Raw genomic sequence first — 21,422 nt, 5'->3', positions numbered from 1 at the left:
GCAGCTGACAAGTAGGCTAAGCTGTGACCTCGGGTGCCAGGTATGTGGCATTATCTTGCGTCAACTCTGACTGCCCATGTAATTTATATGTTGGGCGGCAGAGGGTGGGCTTTAGCACCCTCACGCAGCACAGAAATGTCCATGGGTGGCAAAGGTTCCTGTGCTCAGGGGTGTATTTAGGTTTTGTGCTGCCCTAGGCCTGACTAAACTCGTGCACCCCCTAATTTAAAGATTGACCCACCCCTTCCTGTCAAGGCCACCCCCCTTGCGGTTTAAGACCCATCCTGAAATTTTCAAGTGGGGACACTGATGGCCTGGGGGGGGGGGGCGGCGGCAATGGATTCCCTTTGCATAGATTTCCTCTTACTTCCTGTTTGGCTGTGGGGCATGAAGTAAAGGGAAATCTATGCAATGGGACAAAGATGGTAAAAGATTAGAAGGCCCCCCCCCACAGTTGCAGAATGCCAACCGCCCACATACTGGAAGCAGTGCGACCGATTTATGGGGGCACTAAACTAATTTGCCCAACAGTGTAGCGCAAACAGGCAGGTACACTGTCTGTGCTACCCCCCTACAAAGTGCTGCCCTAGGCCTTGTTGGCCTAGGCCAGGATACAGCATTGCCTGTGCTGAGAGCGTGCTCGCTGTGAGCTCCCAGAAGAGGGACCAAGCTGTCAGATGTCTCTCTATCTGTACTAATGATCGGGAACTGGTGGGACCAGTTCTTGATCATGTGACTGCCAGTCACAGTAGTCTCATGATTGGGCAGACCTTCCCGCCCTCCTGGCATAATGGCCCAGTCAATGGGTCTCTCTGTGCAGGCAGGAAAGCATTCTAAGAAAAATGGGGGGGAAATCGAAATCTGCAAAAGCAGGAAATGTAAAAGTACCTCCCTACCGCTGCTATTATTCTGTTAGATCCTCCAGAGCTGCTTCTACTGCCTAGGCAGACAGGGACTTGTTGAAAGCCTGAGCGTAGTGCTGCATCTTAAGAGGCACAGTCATTACGATCTGGTATGTAGTACCAGGTCAGGATACAAATTAATATGTACATAGGGAGCTAGGCGGCGCTTCATTACTACTTGCTGCGAAATGATACAAGCATTCCTAATGAGGTAGCTTGGCCTGTGACTTGCCATATGAGCAAAGGATTATATGATCTTAAAGCGAACCTTCAGTAAATTTTCATCCATCTATTAAATCTTCTGCCCTTGTTTTAACTTTGGATAGCTTTTTTTTCCTGCCAGTAAATGCCTTGTACAGCCCACTTCCTGTTTCTTGTCTGGTCATTAGTCCAGGCTTATGACATCATGCATAGCTCTCTCTCCAACTCTCTTGAAAGCTTGCCAGGGAGGGGGGTGAGTTATAAGGGGCCAATGAGAGCTGCAGAGCTGGAGGCGTGTCTCTGTAAATCCAGAAAGTGAACAGGCAGCAGCTTCAGCTGCTCAGTTAAAATGGTTGCAGCCAGACTTGGTGGAGGGAGATTTATGCAGGATTTTTGGCAAGTACGGAATATATATATATATATATATGTGTGTGTGTGTGTGTGTGTGTGTGTGTGTGTGTATATATGTATGTGTATGTATGTATGTATGTATGTATGTATGTATGTATATATATACATATATACATATATACATATATACATACACATACTCTCACACTCACACTCACATTTATATATATATATATATATATATATATATATATATATATATATATATATATATATATATATATATATATATATATATATATATATATATATATATATATATATATATATATATATATATATATATATATATATATATATATATATAGCAAAGTGGTTGGAGGGAAGCTTCAGAATGGCAAAGATGTTTTTATTACAAATGATGTGAGCAAACTGCAGTTTCTCTTTGATCTAGTAGCACCAGGTTGGAAAGGCTGCAATTGGCTTGATTGTGGAAGAATGGGTTAAAAGTGGAATTTGTCTTTGGCAGTGCAAGGATTGGAAATGTGACAATTTTTGTCTATCTTTATACTTTTTATCACTTTATAAGTTTTTTTCATTAGAGTAATTTGATTCTTTTCATCCCACTGATCATTAATGGTAGCAAGCAGTGGATTCCTCCATTAATGATCAGTGTGGGGAAATGACTCAAGTGTGTTTTTCATCTGTTATTAGGCGCTAATTGTGTTTCTTCCTGAGCGCTGTATCTTATATCCCGCTTTGTTTCCTGGCAGGTGGTGTTGAAGATCATTAAGCACTATCAGGAGGAGGGCCATGGAAGCGAAGTGGTGCAGGGCGTTCTGCTTGGACTTGTGGTCGACGATCGGCTTGAAATCACGAACTGCTTTCCATTCCCACAACACACAGAAGAAGACGCCGAGTTCGATGAAGGTAACCACTCCGAAAAAGTGACTTCCGTTTCAAAGGAGGCCGCCAACACAAATGGTCACGTTCCAACATGTACACCTAGTTCATAACCCTAAGGCCCCTTTCACACTTGTACAACTTGTCCCACGATTTGGGACAGCAAAGTAGCATGACAAGTCGTTACCCGTGACTTCCAGTGACAACCATTCTAATTAGTACAACTTTAAAGTAGTCCCTGCATTACTTTGGTCCGACTTTTGATGCCAGTTACACAGGCGTTCCCTGAAATCGCGTCAAAATTGTGGCCGCAAATTGCTTTAACCACTTGTCCACCGGGCCTATTTTGGCACTTCTCTCCATGTAAAAATCTTTTTTTTTTTTTGCTAGAAAATTAATCAGAACCCCCAAACAATTATATATATATATATATATATATATATATATATATATATATATATATATATATATATATATATATATATATATATATATATATATATATATATATATATATATATATATATATATATATATATATATATATATATATATATATATATATATATATTGTTTGGGGGTTCTGATTAATTTTCTAGCAAAAAAAAAAAAAGATTTTTACATGGAGAGAAGTGCCACGCGACAACCTCACATGTGGGGTTTGAACAGCGTTTATATATGTGGGCAGGACTTGCATGCGTGTTTGTTTCTGCACACAAGATAACGGGGCCAGGGGTGTTTTGAAAAAAAAATTGTTTTCTTTTTATTTATTTTACTTTTTATTTTTACACTTTAAAAAAAAAAAAAATTTTGATCGCTTTTATTCCTATTACAAGGAATGTAAACATCCCTTGTATTAGGAATCAGTGTGACAGGTCCTCTTTATGGAGAGATCTGGGTTCAATAAGACCCCAAATCTGTCCTCCAGGCTTACAAGCATGAAATCGGTGAAAAAAATTCACTGATCACATGCCGACAGTGGCTTTGTTTACTTCCGGGTACCTGGCGTGACGTCATATTGTCGCGCCCGGGCCTCTGACAGTCTTAGAGATGACTGGTGACCATCTGGCGGGAGGGGGGACGATGTCCCCTCCCATTGCCTATAAGAATGATCAAGCGGCGCACAGAATCGGCGGCTGAAGACGGCGATATCTGAATGATGCCTCATAGGGAGAATGCGCTCTTGCAGAGTGGCTGCTGTTTCCACGCACAACGCCAGGGTCCTTCTCTACAATGTGCTTGCAGGGGACAGGCTTTTCTTCTCAGGATGTGGCTGCATTCTAAAGAGAACCAGCCGAAAATGGACTTTACACACCTTTTTATCTTAAAGAATCTGAAATGTACTTGGCTGATTTGAATTGGGCTTGGGGCTAATATCACAGGTAACCAGAGCGCCTGAGAAGATTACAGCACTGCCCAATTTGTATGAGCAATTTCTATTTTGTTTGTGTCTAGGGTTCTTTAAAGCTCTTGTCTTTTGTACTGAATGGGTTTTGAATTCTGTCCACACCTGAGAAGTCCTAATCTCCTTATCATTCCTCCCGCGGCTTTCCTTGTCTCTGTCCTGCTTGAGAAGTCTTGCCGCATTATGTAACCAGGCTGGGTAGGCGGTGAGGGTAATAATCCTGAAGGGTTAATAATGCAGCCAAGGAGACAATGATAAAATCAGATTTGAAGAAGAAGAAAAAACCCCCGCTGCTCAGGATTTAACAAGAGTAAATCAATTTACCTCGAGCAAACTGCAGTACATGCTGCGCGGTGTGATGTGACAGAATGATAAACAGCCTTTTCTCTTACTGCAAACAGTCTTTGTTTTTTTTTGATGAATGGATTAAAATTTTTTAAGTGGTTTACAGCATTGCCGCGCCGGGCTTTATCTTTCCGCTCATCTAGAGGGCATCGGGTGCCGTCTTGCCCAAAACCTTCCAGACGAGAAGGAGTTGGGATAGCTGGATCGGCCTTTTCGCCAGCTTGCCCATATTGGCTGCGATAATCGGAAGTGATTTTATGGGAATCTTTACTGCGAATACTGATGAGAATCAATTTTTGTCTAATTTATCCAGAAGTGATTAGCCTTGTTAGGAAATAACTACAGATGAATATCATTTGGCTCCATGTTACTCCGACAGAAAACCTAGAATCTATCCTTGTCTTATTGCTGCACAGTAGCTGAAGATTGAAATCAGGCTTGCAGGGTCAGACGGCATAAGGAAACCTAGAGCGGGGAGGTATTGATTGGTTTAGAGCAGGGGTGGCCAACCAGTGGCCCGAAACCTCCTGCTCTGGAATGGTGGGCTGGCATGCCCAGATCGCAGGTTTCCAACCCACCATACCACAGCATCAGTGTTGTGAATGAAGCTGGTGGTAGAGGAAGAAAGCGGCTGCGGAGCAGAGCCCCATAAGCCAATGCTTACTCTACAACACTGGCTTTTGTCACAGGTGGAGTCTATAGCCGAGTTCAGCTAACCCGCAGGATAGACACAGGTGCACTACGCTGCACCCGCAGTGTGGGTAAACTGCCGCACATCAATGTGGAAGCAGTCATGGGCCCGTTCCACACTACCAGCCCGACCAAATGGGACCCTCAATTCACCTCTATAAAGCGACAGATGTCTGTTTACGCCCACCTACCTCCAATCTGAAAAACTGAAGGGAATTCGTCCCCTTCCATCAGGACGGATCAGAGAGCCTGTAGAGTAGCCATGACCTGTCACCTGCCCGCTCCGCTTATTGTGGCTCGCGACTGGTTACCAAGTTGCTCAAGTGGCCCTTACTCTTCAAAAGTTTGGGCACCCCTGTTTAGAGCTCTTGGGATGTTCACTGAAAGTCCAGAGAGCACTAGGGGGCAGAAACAAGGAGTCTTCCAAATTTCAAGAACTACAATTTTGCAAAGTCTTGGGGCTCATTCACAATGCAACTATGTAAATTGCACAGGAAAGCTGTGCACTTCACATGCAGATCTGTGCAGTGAGATTTCAGCCTCATTCATTATGAATGAGCTGAAACGGCACCAAAAGTATTGCATGCACTACTTTTTGAAACCTGCGGCAACTGCGTTGCATGGTACTTTTGTTACCATGTGTGAGCAGGTGCTGGCAAACGCAATGCGTTTGCGGTGTCGCCAGCTTGAACTGCAGCAGATCACAGGGGGATTGTAATTGGGATGCGGTGCAGGAAGCCGCGCGGGAATGTGGGATCTCCCGCACTGCTTTCCAGCGTGAATGTACCCTGAAAGGGTTTGGTTCGGGGGTTGGCACATTTTATTTTGGGGGGGGGGGGGGGGGGAATAAAATAGTCTATGGTCAGCCTAATTTTAAAGCGGATCCCCCCCCCCATGAAAAAATAAGTCGGCAGCTACAAATACTGTATACTCTGCTTCGAGAACTGAGACTGATTATAGTGAGGGGGCCAAAGCAACCCAAAATACTTTAAAGTTCTGTATGATCCAGTGACTGAGACCTCAGTAAATTTTCGAATTTTGGAGTAACATACTAATGTACAACCACCAAGACTCTGTGATTGTACAGCGTTGGGGTAATAAAGAGCAGATGGGCATCATGGCTATCACATATGAGAGAGTAAGACCTAAATACAAGAAATGTAACTTCATATTTACTGTAGATTTCTTTTTGTATTCATCTTTATCTCGGGTTCTTTCCCCCAAAGAGGTATTTAAATTTGCCCATCCATTCTGGGATGATATATTCCAAACAGCTGCTCAGAGTGACCACTGGAGGGCAGTGTTGTCCAACGTTTGCCGTCCTATCATCCCTTTTTTTTTTTTTTTTTTTTTTTTTTAGAATCTCTGAAGGGAGACCATTTTTTTTTTTTAGAAACTTTGCTGCTTTCTCCATCAGGTTTCCCAATAATAATTCTGCATAGTTTTAAAATAAGTTACTCGTGTATTAACCCACCTTACCCTTTGATTGCATAACATGTAGAATACTTTGTGAATGATCATTTTCTTCATCTTGTGGAGAAAAAAAAAAAAACATTCTTCAAGGTGAGAGCGTTGTGATTTGTTCTGTCTGTCTTGTGCTATAAGTGGGCTCATGAAGGACTTTCCCTGAATCATACGATCGTCATGTCACCAATCAGGTATTGTGTGACCTTACAATGCAGGGTGCCGTTTACATCGCAATTATTTTCACCGCTTATGTTATCAAGCTCAAGTTTATTCTGCTTATATTTTGAGTTTCTTGGTACCTCCCTCCTACTTATTGACATGCTAATAAAATATATAGGTAGAACCTTGGCATTTTCATTACATATTGTCAGAGCTTTTTTTCTCAGAAAATAGGTGCAGGAACTCAACCACGACCCCGTTCAGATTTCAAAAACAGTAGAAGGGTCTTAAAGGGGCATTAAATACCAGGATTGCATTACAGAGTGCAGAGTTCAGGGGGTTACACACAGAGTGCAGAGCTGTCACTTGTAAACACAGAAACCAGACTTCTGTGTTTACAAGTGATTGTGGTGAGCAGGCACCAAAGGGTCTGAGCCAGAGGTGGTGGAACCGAGTTCCCCCAAGTTCCCCCTGAAAAAAAGCCCTGCATATCGTATTATAAATGCAGTGACATCGCTGGGTCTCTGCGTTTCTCTATGCAGTGCAGACAGGTTATGGCTGGTGGGAGTGGGCAGCAGGGTGCAGCACATGTCATTTTGAAAATCTAGCACCCCATAACCCCCCCCCCCAAAAAAAAACTCTCAGGCTGCATTCACACCTGAGCGTTTTCAGCTCATAAAACACCCAACAAGCTAAATTCTATTCATTTCAATGGCACATGTTCACATCTGAGCTTTTTTGTCACCTGAAGCAAAACGTCTGAAAAACGCCCCAAGTTCCAAAAAAGACTATGAGCTTCTTTGGGGCAGATTACAGGTGTTTTTCTGCCTTTTAAATTGGTGACCTGAACAAAATCGCAACAAAAACATGCGACTTTGAACCGCTCAGGTGTGAATGCAGCCTCAACCCAGATTCTAGCAGTGTGGGCTGGCACCCGGGAGGGACTACCCTAAGTAAAGCCCATTGTGACTCTGAGCTTCCTTAATCAAAGGAACCAAAATATTGAAGGACAGGCCAGGGGCGTCTTCTAGTGCACACTGTGAGCAGAACAGTGTGCAGTTGGCAATTTCCGTAAAGAAAGGGAACCTGTCCAACTTTGCAAGCCTCAAAGGAAGACTGGAGTTCAGCGTTGACCTCCTTTTACCAATATTCATTGTTTTAACTGTCCCGCAAGTTTCCTTGCTGGAGCATTAATAGTTGTCTGAGTGCTGGGATAAAGTGGCTGCTAGAGCCGCCATAGCTTCATGGTGGACTATGCATTACACGTGCATTACAATCTCCAACACATTGCCGAGCTCTGCCACTCTGAATTGCTGCTACTGCGACAGGGAAGACTGGGCACATGCAAGGGGGTTTGAAACAAGGGAGCGTCTTGGCAACGACTCAAGATGGGAGGTTTTGATCTCGGAATTTTTTGGTCAGGCTTCAGGGAGTATTTAAATGGCCTATAGCAATGTTGGTCAGAGCTTTGATAGAGATCTTTATATATATATATATATATATATATATATATATATATATATATATATATATATATATATATATATATATATATATATATATATATATATATATATATATATATATATATATATATATAATTTTTTTTCTTAACTTTGCATAATGTTCCATATACATCACATACTAGCACATTATGAAATTCTTGCCTTGGAATGAAGCCCTCCAGCGGCGTGCTGTCACCACAGAGAGGGCTTCCATCTTCCCCGGGGTTTTTTGGACTCCGGCCACGTGAGTGGTCAGAGCTGCGAGGACATCACTTGCATGCCGATCCCTCCGCAGTATGCCAGATATTCAGTGAGCATGTGCCTCGGACATCACTGACTGCATCCAGGGTGAATATCTCCTAAACGGTGCACATTTAGGAGAGATTCATTTTGCCTACAGGTGAGCTTTATTATAGACTTGCCTATAGGTAAAAATCACACTGGACTTTACTACCACTTTAAAGGAGATCTAAATTCCAACTGGATAGAGTTTGCTAAAGCCCTATGTATCAATTAAAGTGTGTGTGTGTGTGTATATATATATATATATATATATATATATATATATATATATATATATATATATATATATATATATATATATATATATATATATAAATTTTTGTTTTCTCTTTTTTTTTTTTTTTTTTTTTTTTTTATATATATGTTTATTTAAGTCTTAATGACATTTTACTGATCAGGTTTTAGAAAATGTATAGCTGGCTGCAGATTGCACCAACGAGGGTATTTGCAGTGATGTAGAGAAGTCTTGTGTATTTTTTGAGAACCTAGGAGGAGTTACCCTTTAATTATAATTAAATCCCTATAACTGGGGCAGTTAATCTTTGGTGGCTGAAGACGTTGTATATGGGGAGAATTCGGCACCCCGTGTATTGGCGACACTCACATGGCGGAGAGAGCCCTGCATGCGTATGGATATTATTCATGTGTTTTCTTGATGAATTGTAATGCTTTTATTGTTGATTCACGGCCTACCGGGTATTGAAAGCTATATTTTCTGCTCAGCCCCATTGTAAATTACGGCGTTAACTATTTAAGTGGAATGTCGCCTTCCACCCTGCCCCCTGTTCAGGTCCATTAATCAGCGCTCAGGTAATGAATCTGAGGCTCTAACTGGCTTATCGCAGGTTGAGGAGCTGCCGCTGTCTCCCCTTGTCAGGCCAGGGATGGCCCTTTATCTGGCGGCCCTGGCTGCACATTTTTTACATGCTGTAGACGGGCTGTCGTCTTTGAAGCACTGAGAGGATTATCTGATGTGCTGACAATATGGTCACAGCAGGGTTTTTCCTCTCTGCTCATTCATCATAAGCCTGTTTGTGTTGCCGCATACATCTCATCTGCAACATCCAGGAAAGAGGTTTTCACCTGTATCTGTGTTGTGTAATCTCTTCGGCGAGGAGCGAGCTCTTCACAGCCCAGAATTGTGCCCGGCCATTGAGCGAGGAGTGTGCAGCGCATATCGCACCTTTTTACATGCGTTCTCTCGCTTGCTTTATGTGCAAGTCCACTAAGATCTATTTGTAATCACGCTGACCACATAACACAGGCCTAGTGTCTTACATGGGAAGGTCCTTGAAGTTATTACCTCTTTATATTCGCATCGTGTCACCCTTTTTGTTATATTCTTTCCAATTTAGAAAGATTTCATTTGGGTAGTTGTGAGGTCTGAATGGACATGTCATGTACTGACCAGATCCCACAGCATAGTACTAAGGAAACCTTGTCGGCATGGCTTTTATGCTTCTGGTTTACCCTCGGCTCACATGCAACTGCTGTTGATGCGTTTTTAAACCCAAGTTTTTATCCGTTATTGCATGCAGTTTTCATGCATTTTTACACCTCTTTAACAAACTGAATAGCTGGTCTCTAAGGTGTGGGCTGGGAAAGCCAACCACCAGGTCCTTAACAGCCAATGAGTCAAATGCTTTAAAAAAATATATAAAAAAAATTGTGGGCAGTAACGGAAAATCGGATAGAAAAAACGTGCGCTCCCAATCCATACAACGCCAATTTTTTTTTAATGGTGTGCGGGTCTCTCCACAATCCATACCGAACCCCTTATCCAAGCATGTAACACAGCAGGTCAGGAAAGGGACAAACGAGTGACCCCCACCGAACCAGGCCACGTGCCCTTGGCATGGTGGGGGCAGAATACGTAACTTATTGGGGAAGCTATCGGCAATAAAAACAGCCATTAATGTAAATTTTGTCGGAACTCCACTTTAAAGTAAATCTGTAACCTACAACTCTGGGAGCTTTATTTTTTTTCAAGTGAGAACTCCAAGACTGTTATATTAAGTCCTGGCTTTAGTCCTTGTTGACCGGAAATGAGCATGAAGGCAGTAAAGTGTAAACTTCTGCAATGCATGCTTATCTCAGGTCAGTGAATCCTGCTAGAGAGGATGAAGATTATACAGTGGCTGTGCTCTATGGTTGTATGTGACTGGCAAAGCATGCTGGGGCAAGGAGGGAGAGCTTTATGTAACCGTTGCCTATCGTCTACTATTACCAAATGTGTGCCAACAGCCAGGATCAGAGAAATCCTCCCACGTGCGCCTGTCGTTGGGATTGCAGGCAGGTGTGGATATCTTGTGCTGATCTGACATGTCGGGTATGAAAAGTGTTAAAACAAGACCCCTGTGTCATTCTGGATGAGTGTAGTGAGAGCGATGGATGCTGGAGACCACACCTTGAGAAACATGATGCAGACAGACTCGTCCCCCCCCCCCCCCCCCCCCCCCAGTCACCAACAAAAGAAGAACCCTTGGCCGTCACCAGCGTGTTGTGTGATTTATTAAGTGAGCCTTAAAAAGACTGTCCGTCCTTTGCTGGAATTATGAAAAAAGACGTGGATTAGTGCAGATGAATGTCATTTTTGTCAGGTCTTTCTGGCCACATGTTTTTATATGAAGCTCAGAAGAAGCCAAGTCATGTCGTCTTTGCCAAATACATTTTTGTATTGTGCTGCATGACTCTTGTTCTGCTGTCCCTTGGTCTTGTCTCTTTTCCAGGAAGATTGATGACACTTTTTTTTTTTTCTTAAGGTCAGCCCACCTACAACTTCAGTTTTTGGTAGCTGCTGGTATTAAAGTAGTATTAAACCTTTTTTTTTTTTTTTTTTTTTTTTTTATTGGGTCGCTTAACCCAGGACCCTGCATTCACTATATCTGGTCTCCCACAGTACACAGAAAATGTAAATGCAATTATTTTATTAAATATAAACTGCTAAATTCCTTTTCTCACCAGCAGTATATATTGGTCTTGTGACTATCGGTGTCTGGTTAAAGCTTGTAGGAGGAGTTTTCGTTCTGCTCTGTCCTATGAGGCTGCAGGATCCCTGACCCTCTGTCTGGACAGTGCTGATTGGCCCTGTGCTAATCACATATACACTCCCAAGAAAAAAAACTCTGTAGCAATACACGCCAAATGGAGCATGTGCAGCTTGTCCCCTAAGGTTTCTCTGTGTGCCGAGTTTCCGGGGGTTTAGGGTTGCTCTGTGTGCCGAGATTCCGGGGTTTAGGGTTGCTCTGTGCCGAGTTTCTGGGGGTTTAGGGTTGCTCTGTGTGCCGAGATTCCGGGGTTTAGGGTTGCTCTGTGCCGAGTTTCTGGGGGTTTAGGGTTGCTCTGTGTGCCGAGTTTCTGGGGGTTTAGGGTTGCTCTGTGTGCCGAGATTCCGGGGTTTAGGGTTGCTCTGTGCCGAGTTTCCGGGGGTTTAGGGTTGCTCTGTGTGCCGAGTTTCCGGGGGTTTAGGGTTGCTCTGTGTGCCGAGTTTCCGGGGGTTTAGGGTTGCTCTGTGTGCCGAGTTTCCGGGGGTTTAGGGTTGCTCTGTGTGCCGAGTTTCTGGGGGTTTAGGGTTGCTCTGTGTGCCGAGATTCCGGGGTTTAGGGTTACTCTGTGCCGATTTTCTGGGGTTTAGGGTTGCTCTGTGTGCCAAGTGCAGGGTGTTCAACCCCAATCCCCCTTTCCCACAGAAGTCTTCTGTTTACAAGTGACAGTGGAGGGTGAGAGCCAGAGATAGTGGAATGTTTGCCCACAAAACTGGGTGCAAGGGCTCATAAGGCCTGGTGGGCCAGATTCGGCTTGTGGGCCTTGTGTTTGACACATGTGGGCTAGATTTTCCAATCTGGCTGATTGATCCCTCCTTAGAGAGGTGAATTTAATAGATGGTTGGAAAGGCTATTGAGTACAATACAGTTCACTGCTCGATACAGTTGTGTATGGATGGATGTCAGCACTCGTATGGAAGCAGTGCTACAAGTCAAACGCATGCTGAGCAAAAATGGCCACCATATGCACTTGGAGCCAGTTCACAACACATGCAGTCCAGCGTGTTTTATTTCTGCATCAAAAGCGCATGCAACATAGGTTATTCGGTTTCCAATGGCATAGTTCACACCAGTGCAGTCAGTTCCAGGGCTTTCCAGTTCCAGAAAGAAAATGCTGCATTTTTCCTGCACTGGAACGCATCAAAAATGCACTATAACCATCAAAAATGCACTGGACTCTAGTATGGTGCAAAAGAAACAGAGAGAGCACCTGGAATGCATCCGGAAACGCATTCAAAATGCACTGAAACGCGTTTAAATCCGTTTGACTCGTTTTGCGAGCATACTTTTGTGCCATGCTGTTTTAGGTGTATTTATCATAAGATTTTATGTGAAAAGCTCTGCAGGAAGTTGGTTGCAGCATATTTAGGTGGAGGCTGGTCAGAGGTCATGGACAGCAGAGACGGGTGGACGGCGGTCAGAGGTCATGGACAGCAGAGACGGGTGGACGGCGGTCAGAGGTCATGGACAGCAGAGATGGGTGAAGGGCGGTCAGAGGTCATGGGCAGCAGAGATGGGTGGAGGGCGGTCAGAGGTCATGGGCAGCATAGGTAGGTGGAGGCTGGTCAGAGGTCATGGACAGCAGAGACGGGTGGAGGGCGGTCAGAGGTCATGGGCAGCAGAGATGGGTGGAGGGCGGTCAGAGGTCATGGGCAGCAGAGATGGGTGGAGGGCGGTCAGAGGTCATGGGCAGCAGAGATGGGTGGAGGGCGGTCAGAGGTCATGGGCAGCAGAGATGGGTGGAGGGCGGTCAGAGGTCATGGGCAGCAGAGATGGGTGGAGGGCGGTCAGAGGTCATGGGCAGCAGAGATGGGTGGAGGGCGGTCAGAGGTCATGGGCAGCAGAGATGGGTGGAGGGCGGTCAGAGGTCATGGGCAGCAGAGATGGGTGGAGGGCGGTCAGAGGTCATGGGCAGCAGAGATGGGTGGAGGGCGGTCAGAGGTCATGGGCAGCAGAGATGGGTGGAGGGCGGTCAGAGGTCATGGGCAGCAGAGATGGGTGGAGGGCGGTCAGAGGTCATGGGCAGCAGAGATGGGTGGAGGGCGGTCAGAGGTCATGGGCAGCAGAGATGGGTGGAGGGCGGTCAGAGGTCATGGGCAGCAGAGATGGGTGGAGGGCGGTCAGAGGTCATGGGCAGCAGAGATGGGTGGAGGGCGGTCAGAGGTCATGGGCAGCAGAGATGGGTGGAGGGCGGTCAGAGGTCATGGGCAGCAGAGATGGGTGGAGGGCGGTCAGAGGTCATGGGCAGCAGAGATGGGTGGAGGGCGGTCAGAGGTCATGGGCAGCAGAGATGGGTGGAGGGCGGTCAGAGGTCATGGGCAGCAGAGATGGGTGGAGGGCGGTCAGAGGTCATGGGCAGCAGAGATGGGTGGAGGGCGGTCAGAGGTCATGGGCAGCAGAGATGGGTGGAGGGCGGTCAGAGGTCATGGGCAGCAGAGATGGGTGGAGGGCGGTCAGAGGTCATGGGCAGCAGAGATGGGTGGAGGGCGGTCAGAGGTCATGGGCAGCAGAGATGGGTGGAGGGCGGTCAGAGGTCATGGGCAGCAGATGAAGGCCCAGCTAGAGACCAAAGTCTGCATCAACCCTAAAGAAGACACTAAAAATGTTGTTCCTTTTTAAGATGTCATCTCTAAAATTCAGTAATGTGGGCATTCAGTACTTTGTCATAGTGCATGCCTTGTGCCCAATGACTTTATCTGCTGAAGTGTCTGTGGTCTAGACTCTCTCCTCGAGTGTACTGTCTATACCTCCAGCTTTGCTTACTCTGAAGATCTGTAAATGGAAGGCACTTGTATCTATCTCCACGGATGGGAAATTGGCATGGCACCGTGCCATGACAATTCAAACGCTCGACATTTCCTCTAAGTGGCTGGCATGTGCACCCAGCCAAATTTTCTTGCGTCGTGTTTTAGTATCTTATGGTTTAAAGCAAAAGACGATGGAATGTACCTCCGAGTTGAGTAAAATCGCTTTTCTTGCCATCCGCCAGACTCTATGTGAAATACAGCCAGGCCAGTGCGGCATGTGAGAGATGAATGCTGTGTCACCCATGCTGGGATTCACTCCTGTGCCATTTATTGCTGACTTCTATCTGTGCTAGCACATTTTCCAGTTTTTTATTAAGTTACACTCGCAGCTGTGGGGTTCCTAGTGCCTCAAACCTGTCCTTAAAGTGGCTGTAAACCTCAGATATGAAATATGAACAAAGCATATGCCTCTAGTGTGTACTTGTCTCAATCCAGAGCATTAACTGTCATTTATGTCTACTGTATCCTTCCTCTGCTATCTGCGTGAGTCACTTCTGATTTTCCTGACACCAAAAGACAAAAAAGGTGACAGGAGCGAGCTCCAGCACACAGCCTGTGATTGACGGCCTTAGCTTTGTTTCCTGTCTGCTGTATGAAGGGGGGGTCTGTCCCTTCCTTCCAATCGGCTCTCCGCTTCCCTCACTAATTTCTGCAGTGTGTAATTTAAGCTCTCCACCCTCTGATTTCTTGTTTCATCTTTATCACCTAAGGCCAGTCACTTCACTGGGTATATGTAAAGGTGTACAACCACTTTAAAGAGGAAGTAAACCCTGATGGGTACATACTAGCCCATTTTGTAACACCTGCAAAATAATCCAGCGTTGTCCCCTGTGTAGGCTGCGTCTATCTTCCTGCCCCTCTTCCTTCCGGGCCGTGGACTCCGGCTCTTTGATTCTCCTGAGCCGTGTGACTTCACTTCCACTGCCTATGGTTCTCCTCGCTGGCTCCTGTCATAGTTGACTCTGCTCATACATCCACATTTATTCAGAGTTATGAATGAAAAAAATGATCATCATGGTTCGCTCTCAGTAACCTCTTACCTCCACTAGATGTCATTTAATCTAAAAGACTGAAGAACTGCAGAACATGATGGACCCACCCCACTATGTACCCTTTGATTGCGTACAGTGATTTAGAGTAGGCACTTACTAAGGGGTCCCGGTGTGAAACGACCCATACATTTTCACCATGAATATGCTTTAAGTAAATGCGTCACTCTTGTTTTAGATATGTGAAACACAAGGCTCGTTTGCCGGATCCAGCCCTTGTCATATGGCTCTTGCACCCAGTTTTGCAGTCGGAGCGTGGTGGAATTACATTCTACCACCTCCAGCTCTTCCCCTCCACTCCTGCTCCCTGCTGTCCATTGTAAACACTGAAGCCTTGTGTGTTTACAAGTAACAGTTTTGCTCTGGGCACTGTGACTCCCCAGTTATAACAGATCATTGCATCACTCATGGCACGGTGCCGAAAGATCTCCTGAATTTGAGAAAGAACGATCTACCCGCGAGGTGAGGCAGAGCCGCCTACACAGGGAGAAATTGGAACCAAATGCATGGGTAAGAGCTGCCTAAATAAGGAGGTACTAGAGCTAGCCCATGTAGGAGAGGGACATGCAAAGGTTTGGGGGGGGGGCGTTTGTGCACCCCCTAAAGACTGCACTCTTGGTGCACTCCTGAACCCCACACTCTGTACATAAAACATTCCTGAATGCTGTATGTGGTGCGCGCCTGGTCTTTGCGCCCTGTACATGACGCAAGCCTGCACTTTGCGCCCTGTACGTGACGCGCGCACCAAACACGACCAGCTATACTGCTGATGTGGCCCTCGATGAAAATGAGTTGGACACCCCAGTTTTAGATTACAAAGGACCTGAATCTCTTCACCACTGACTCATTTACCACCACAAGAGCTGATGTTCATGTTAAAGGTTATTCTTTTTCACAAATACCAATCCTATTCAGACGTCCAGAGAACCTTCAGGGCAAATTTGAACCTGGCGCTGGGAGGAAATGTCATAGTAGTGACAATGATAGATGGTGTGTGTGTGTGTGTGTGTAATAATCTGTTGAAATCGTACGACTTCCAGGAGTTCGGAGAGATGAGGTTGGATTGGCTTCAGCTGTATGTAGCATTAGGTACAGGCCGCTACATATTGGAGGGACATGCGACGTGTAAAGCCCCTGTCACAATGGGCAAGCATGTATTGGAGCGACATATTGGAGGGACATGCGACGTGTAAAGCCTCTGTCACAATGGGCAAGCATGTATTGGAGCAACATATTGGGGAGACATGCGACGTGTAAAGCCTCTGTCACAATGGGCAAGCATGTATTTGAGAGACATATTGGAGGGACATGCGACGTGTAAAGCCTCGGTCACAATGGGCAAGCATGTATTGGAGAGACATATTGGAGGGACATGTGACGTGTAAAGCCTCGGTCACAATGGGCAAGCGTGTATTTGAGGGACATGCGATGTGTAAAGCCTCGGTCACAATGGGCAAGCATGTATTTGAGCGACAATAAAGCAAGGGCTCTGAGCCATGTAACAATAATGGCTGCACGCTATGCCATTAGTTCATGGTGAAACTCTTGCATGGCCGAGCGCCTTCACTTTATTGCATCTCCAATAAAAGGTGTCGCTCTGCTTGTCTAATTGCCATAGTAATAAAAGCAAGTCAATCGCTCTGGAGGTTCAGCTCTGCTGATCGATATCCTGGAGCCTCCGTCAGCCTGGCTACCACTTGTCCTGGTTATAGGTCCTCCTGTACGTATTTAATGCTCCTTTTGTATGAAAAGGTTCTGTGAAATTACTATTTCTGTGCAAAAGAGAAAGTAAGCACTTTACTGCAGTGTAATTACTTGGACTGGATATTGAAAATCGTAATTGCTGGGAAAAGAACACACTGTGGTAACATGGGCATCGCTGATCTTTACATTCTGGACTGTTTGTGTTGTCTGTCATTTAACGCCTGCGATTAATGAGCGAAAAACAAGGGTCCCTCATTGCTAATGTCAAGTCTTGGGCTGCCCTGCTGACTTGCTGAGTATGCAGATTGAGTTGACTTTACCACACGCTTGGTTTAGGCCTGACAGACAAAGAACTGATGTCAGACGGCCTGCAGGTTACTTAGGAAGTCAGCAATGGTAGTGCGTATATGTTCATGCTGGCGGGTATCATTTAAAGAGTACTGGAATAAAGCCAGATGGTGATGAACTGTAAAAGAAAACTTGTCATGCTTAAAATTTGCAGGCAACCTGTAATGATCACTCTTATTCACCTGGCTGTCATGCTGATCCTTGCTATATGTAGGGACTTTTGACTTTCTTCTCGCTTTCCTGACCTGCAGACTTGTTCCTGGGCTGTGAAATGATCGCTATTAGCCCAGGTTCACACTGGGTACGATTTGCTTTGATTTGAGATGCGATTTCACATGTGAAATCGCATCTCAAATCGGCGGCATTTGTTGGCAATGACACCATCCTAATCGGTGCGACGCCACACCGTTTAAAAAGTAGTTCCTGTACTACTTTTTTGCGATTTCGGGGCGCGATTTACATAGAAATCTGCACAGATGTCTCTTAAATCGCGGCTGAAATCGGGACTGCCAGCGGGGGTGAAACCGTGCAAGTTCAGCTGAACTCGCACGGCTTCACTCCTGCAGCCCAGTGTGAACCTGGGCTTAGAGCATCATTCTAACCAGGCAACTAACATTTCTTAAAGCAATTCAACAATGGCAGCCCTATGTTTCTTTTTGGAATGGTTTGCTTTAATAAAACATTTGTACCGTGGTCACTATCAGTAGGCCATCCAGACGCCAAGTGATTAAAAGAGGTTGTTGGCGATCATCAGCACTAAGATATAGGGGATGAAAACAAGGTGAAAACTGTGTTTTCTTAAAGGCAAAGACAGTTTTGTAGTCGTACAGTATGGAGCCCAGTCTCTTTAATCATCACAACTGGTTTATATGCAGTTACCTTCAGGAGATGGGATGATGGGACACTAGCAAAAAAGAAGGCCTCTAGGGACATCTCAAGATCCATGGCCATTACGGGTCCTAATGCAACTTCTGTATCACTTGACGTGACTTTGAGAAGTGTACCTGGCTGTCCTGTAATGTTGCTGACATGCACTGGATTCTGCGCTAGGCCCAGCACATGTTGAGGCTTTCTTTAGAGTCCTTTTCCTTGACATGCCTTTCCATACAACCTGACATTGTTTCTATGGTAGTCTGCTAGGCAATTACCATCTGCACAATAAATATGGCCATACATTCACACCCATTTAGATTCCCCCATTGACACAAGTGAGGGGGCTGGGCAGAATCCCCCCCCCCCCCCCTGCTGCACTACTGTGTTTTGTCAGTGGGACGTCTCAGTTGTTGGAATACACTGATCAGTGCTGCAGTGCTGATCAAACAGACATTTTCCAAGAAGGCCATTTGTGGAAAGTTGATGATTTTATCCTAGTTCCATCCTAATCCCTCTGTCCACAGTCAGATATTTTACAGATGGCTTTGTACTATTGCATGAATGGCTTAGTAGATACACTTAATCAAATGTCTATTTTCTCCATCCACATGCGTAGTATCGTATATGCTTGTCATCTAAGCTCCCATATAAGAAACATCTTGGGCCTTTTGAAAGCGAATGCCTGGTTGATCCCTCTTTGGTCAAGTACATCAAGCTCTGAAACATCCAGAGGACACTTGAGTAGACATGGTGTGCTGCACTGTGAGTTCACCTCCTGTCACATTTAGGCAATCGGATTCCTGCTTTGTGCTTCCTGAAGATTTCCCCAAATTTGCAGGACTGCCAACTCTGCTTCTATTCTACCAGGTACATGTTTAGTCCTCTTCTCCTTCTACCAGTATTGGGCGTAAGATGCTACAAGCTGTTTTTTGTTACGCGGGCCTGTTGGGGGTTGTTTGCTGTGATGCCCCTCCCACCCCCCCTGTTGGACTGCATTTTTTTGTTTGTCCCAGTCAGAATGATTAAGGAGCCTGAGTCGCGTACTGTGACCCAAGATCGTATTTTTGACCTACCAGTGAAATCTGTTTTTTTGGAGTACAATACGGGACGCAGGTCTGTTATGCCCCCCTATTGCTTGCTACAAAACTGAGGCTAGCCAGGATGGGTTCTATAGGGGATGGCCCTCCATCTTTTTTGTTGGGTCTGTCCAGTCATCTGAAGGTAGCTCCATACAACCCATTCATAATTGGTCTGCATCTTGTACTATACTCAAAGAAACAGATTTTTACTGGCTGGTTAGAAAGTATAATTTATGAAGCGCAGTGCTTTATCAAATTATGGCCAAATTCACATATTTGCATAATGATGCATTTTTTGGCTTGATACATTTTCCATTTATCTCAATTGAAACATCAAATCTCATCTCAAAATGATGACTTCCATTTACATTGCACATAATCATCACATGTCCTAAAACACAGCACATGTTGACATTGAATCACATGCATTGCTGTACAGTATAAAATGCGTTGCAATAAACATGTTTTGATGCATTTACCTTGCCTTTTTTCCTAATCTGTTAACCACTAAAATCAAAGGTGTAAAACCAGCTAAAATACATTCCAAATAAAATTAAGTTACTTTAACTCTTTAATTTTCAGGCTAGTTCCATTTGTCTGCTCAAACATGGCCCAGTGATTGATTAATTGTTCCATTGCCCTGTGTGACAAATGAAGCCGCTTTACTGCAACATGCAGCTACATCCTTTGAATAAGCAAATGTAGCCTGCGCGCGTGAAGAAGCATTTCAAGACATAAGTGATTTGACAATGCCTGTACATCATTGAGGCTATCAGGAGATGAAGTACGTGTGAGCAGAGAAGATCAAGTAGACATCCTTGTAGGCCTTCTTAACTACACTTCAAGAGAACGTCAAGTGGATGGATGAGAGTATGGGAGGCTCCTGCTTACTGTAGCAATAACTGGCCTACTGCCACTGCAGCTTACCACTGATTAAAGTGAACCCATCACCTTTTATATATTGATGTATCCATTGGATGGCATCAATAATAATCCGCCTTTCATGCTGTGTGCAGTTGTGATATAGATCCTTGTATCTCAATAGGGCTAAATTATAAAGAAAAGAGCCACGCTTACCAAAATATTATAAACCCTATTACCCGGTGTGCTAATAATGCTTTATTATGGTATATAAATTATTAGACTTCTAATGCACTGTGAATCACTAGACGTACCCTCATGGGGATGGCCCATTCCTGTTCCAACATGACTCCACAAAGCAAGGTCCATAAAGACATGGATGAGTGCGTTTGGGGTGGAGGAACTTGACTGGCCTGCACAGACTGCTGACTAGTGGTGCAACTTATCACCGTTGATCCGTGATCCGAACGGGTCACCCCCTTTCGGATTGGCACACTATTTGATCTGCCGATTGCCACCGCGGCCATAGCATTAGGAAAGGCCTAGCTCCGGAGCCGTAGCCATCTTGGTACACCCGGCGGACGCTCTCTGTTTACACCCACAGAGGAGGAGGAGCCCGCGCTCGAGGGACACACCGCTGTCTGAGGTCTGTAAGGGGGACTGGGAGTTGTACTGATGAGTGTGCACTGAGGGGGGGGGGTACTGTCTGTACTACTAGGCGGTGTCTGCGCTAAGGGGGGGGGGGGTTACTGTCTGTACTTCTGGGGGGGGGGGGTGTCTGTACTGAGGGGGGGACTATAGTTGGTGGGGGGGGTGTGACACAATTTTTTTTTTTGCACTGGGTGACACCAACCCTAGTGACTCCACTGTGCAGTGGGGAAGATGTAGATATTACAGTGGGGGGTTGAGAGATGTGTATATTAGTGTGTGTGTGTGTGGGGGGGGGAAGAGATGTGTATTTTACAGTGTGGGGGGGGAAGATGTGTATATTTACAGTGGGGGACATTTTTTTTTTTTGCTGATCTGAAAAATGATCCGATACGTGACTCTGTTCCGAGGAACGATCTGAACCGTGAGTTTTTTTTATTTAGTGCACCCCTACTCCTGACCTCCAACCTAATAGAACACTTTTGGGATGAATTGGAGCGGAGACTGCAAGCCAGGCCTTCTTGTCCAACATCAGTGCCTGACCTCACAAATGTACTTCTGGAAGAATGGTCAAACATTTCCATACACACTCCTAAACCTTTGTGTGTGTGTGTGTATATTTTATGCTGCTTAGGTTTAAATACACAGATGTTTATTATGCCATATAAATGAGATGTTGATCCCATACATCTTTCCAGTATTTAATAATCGCTGCCATTAGCGAAGATGGATGCCGCACACACTGTAAGCTGTGTTTTTACAGAACAGGAGTCAGCGA

General features: G+C 45.1%; 1 protein-coding gene across 1 annotated transcript in view; it reads left to right on the top strand.

Annotated features, from left to right (window-relative positions):
- Window positions 1–21,422, top strand: part of EIF3H (eukaryotic translation initiation factor 3 subunit H) — a 154,903-nt gene that overhangs the window by 42,758 nt on the left and 90,723 nt on the right. Inside the window, exon 2 of the mRNA XM_040354874.1 lies at window positions 2,228–2,384. Coding sequence (XP_040210808.1) covers window positions 2,228–2,384 — 157 coding nt within the window. The remainder of the gene's footprint in view (window positions 1–2,227; window positions 2,385–21,422) is intronic.

The sequence above is a fragment of the Rana temporaria genome, chromosome 5 (assembly GCF_905171775.1).
Source record: "Rana temporaria chromosome 5, aRanTem1.1, whole genome shotgun sequence".
NCBI lineage: Eukaryota > Metazoa > Chordata > Amphibia > Anura > Ranidae > Rana > Rana temporaria.
Note: the sequence above shows the minus strand (reverse complement) of the source record. Positions and strands in the feature narration are given on the sequence as shown.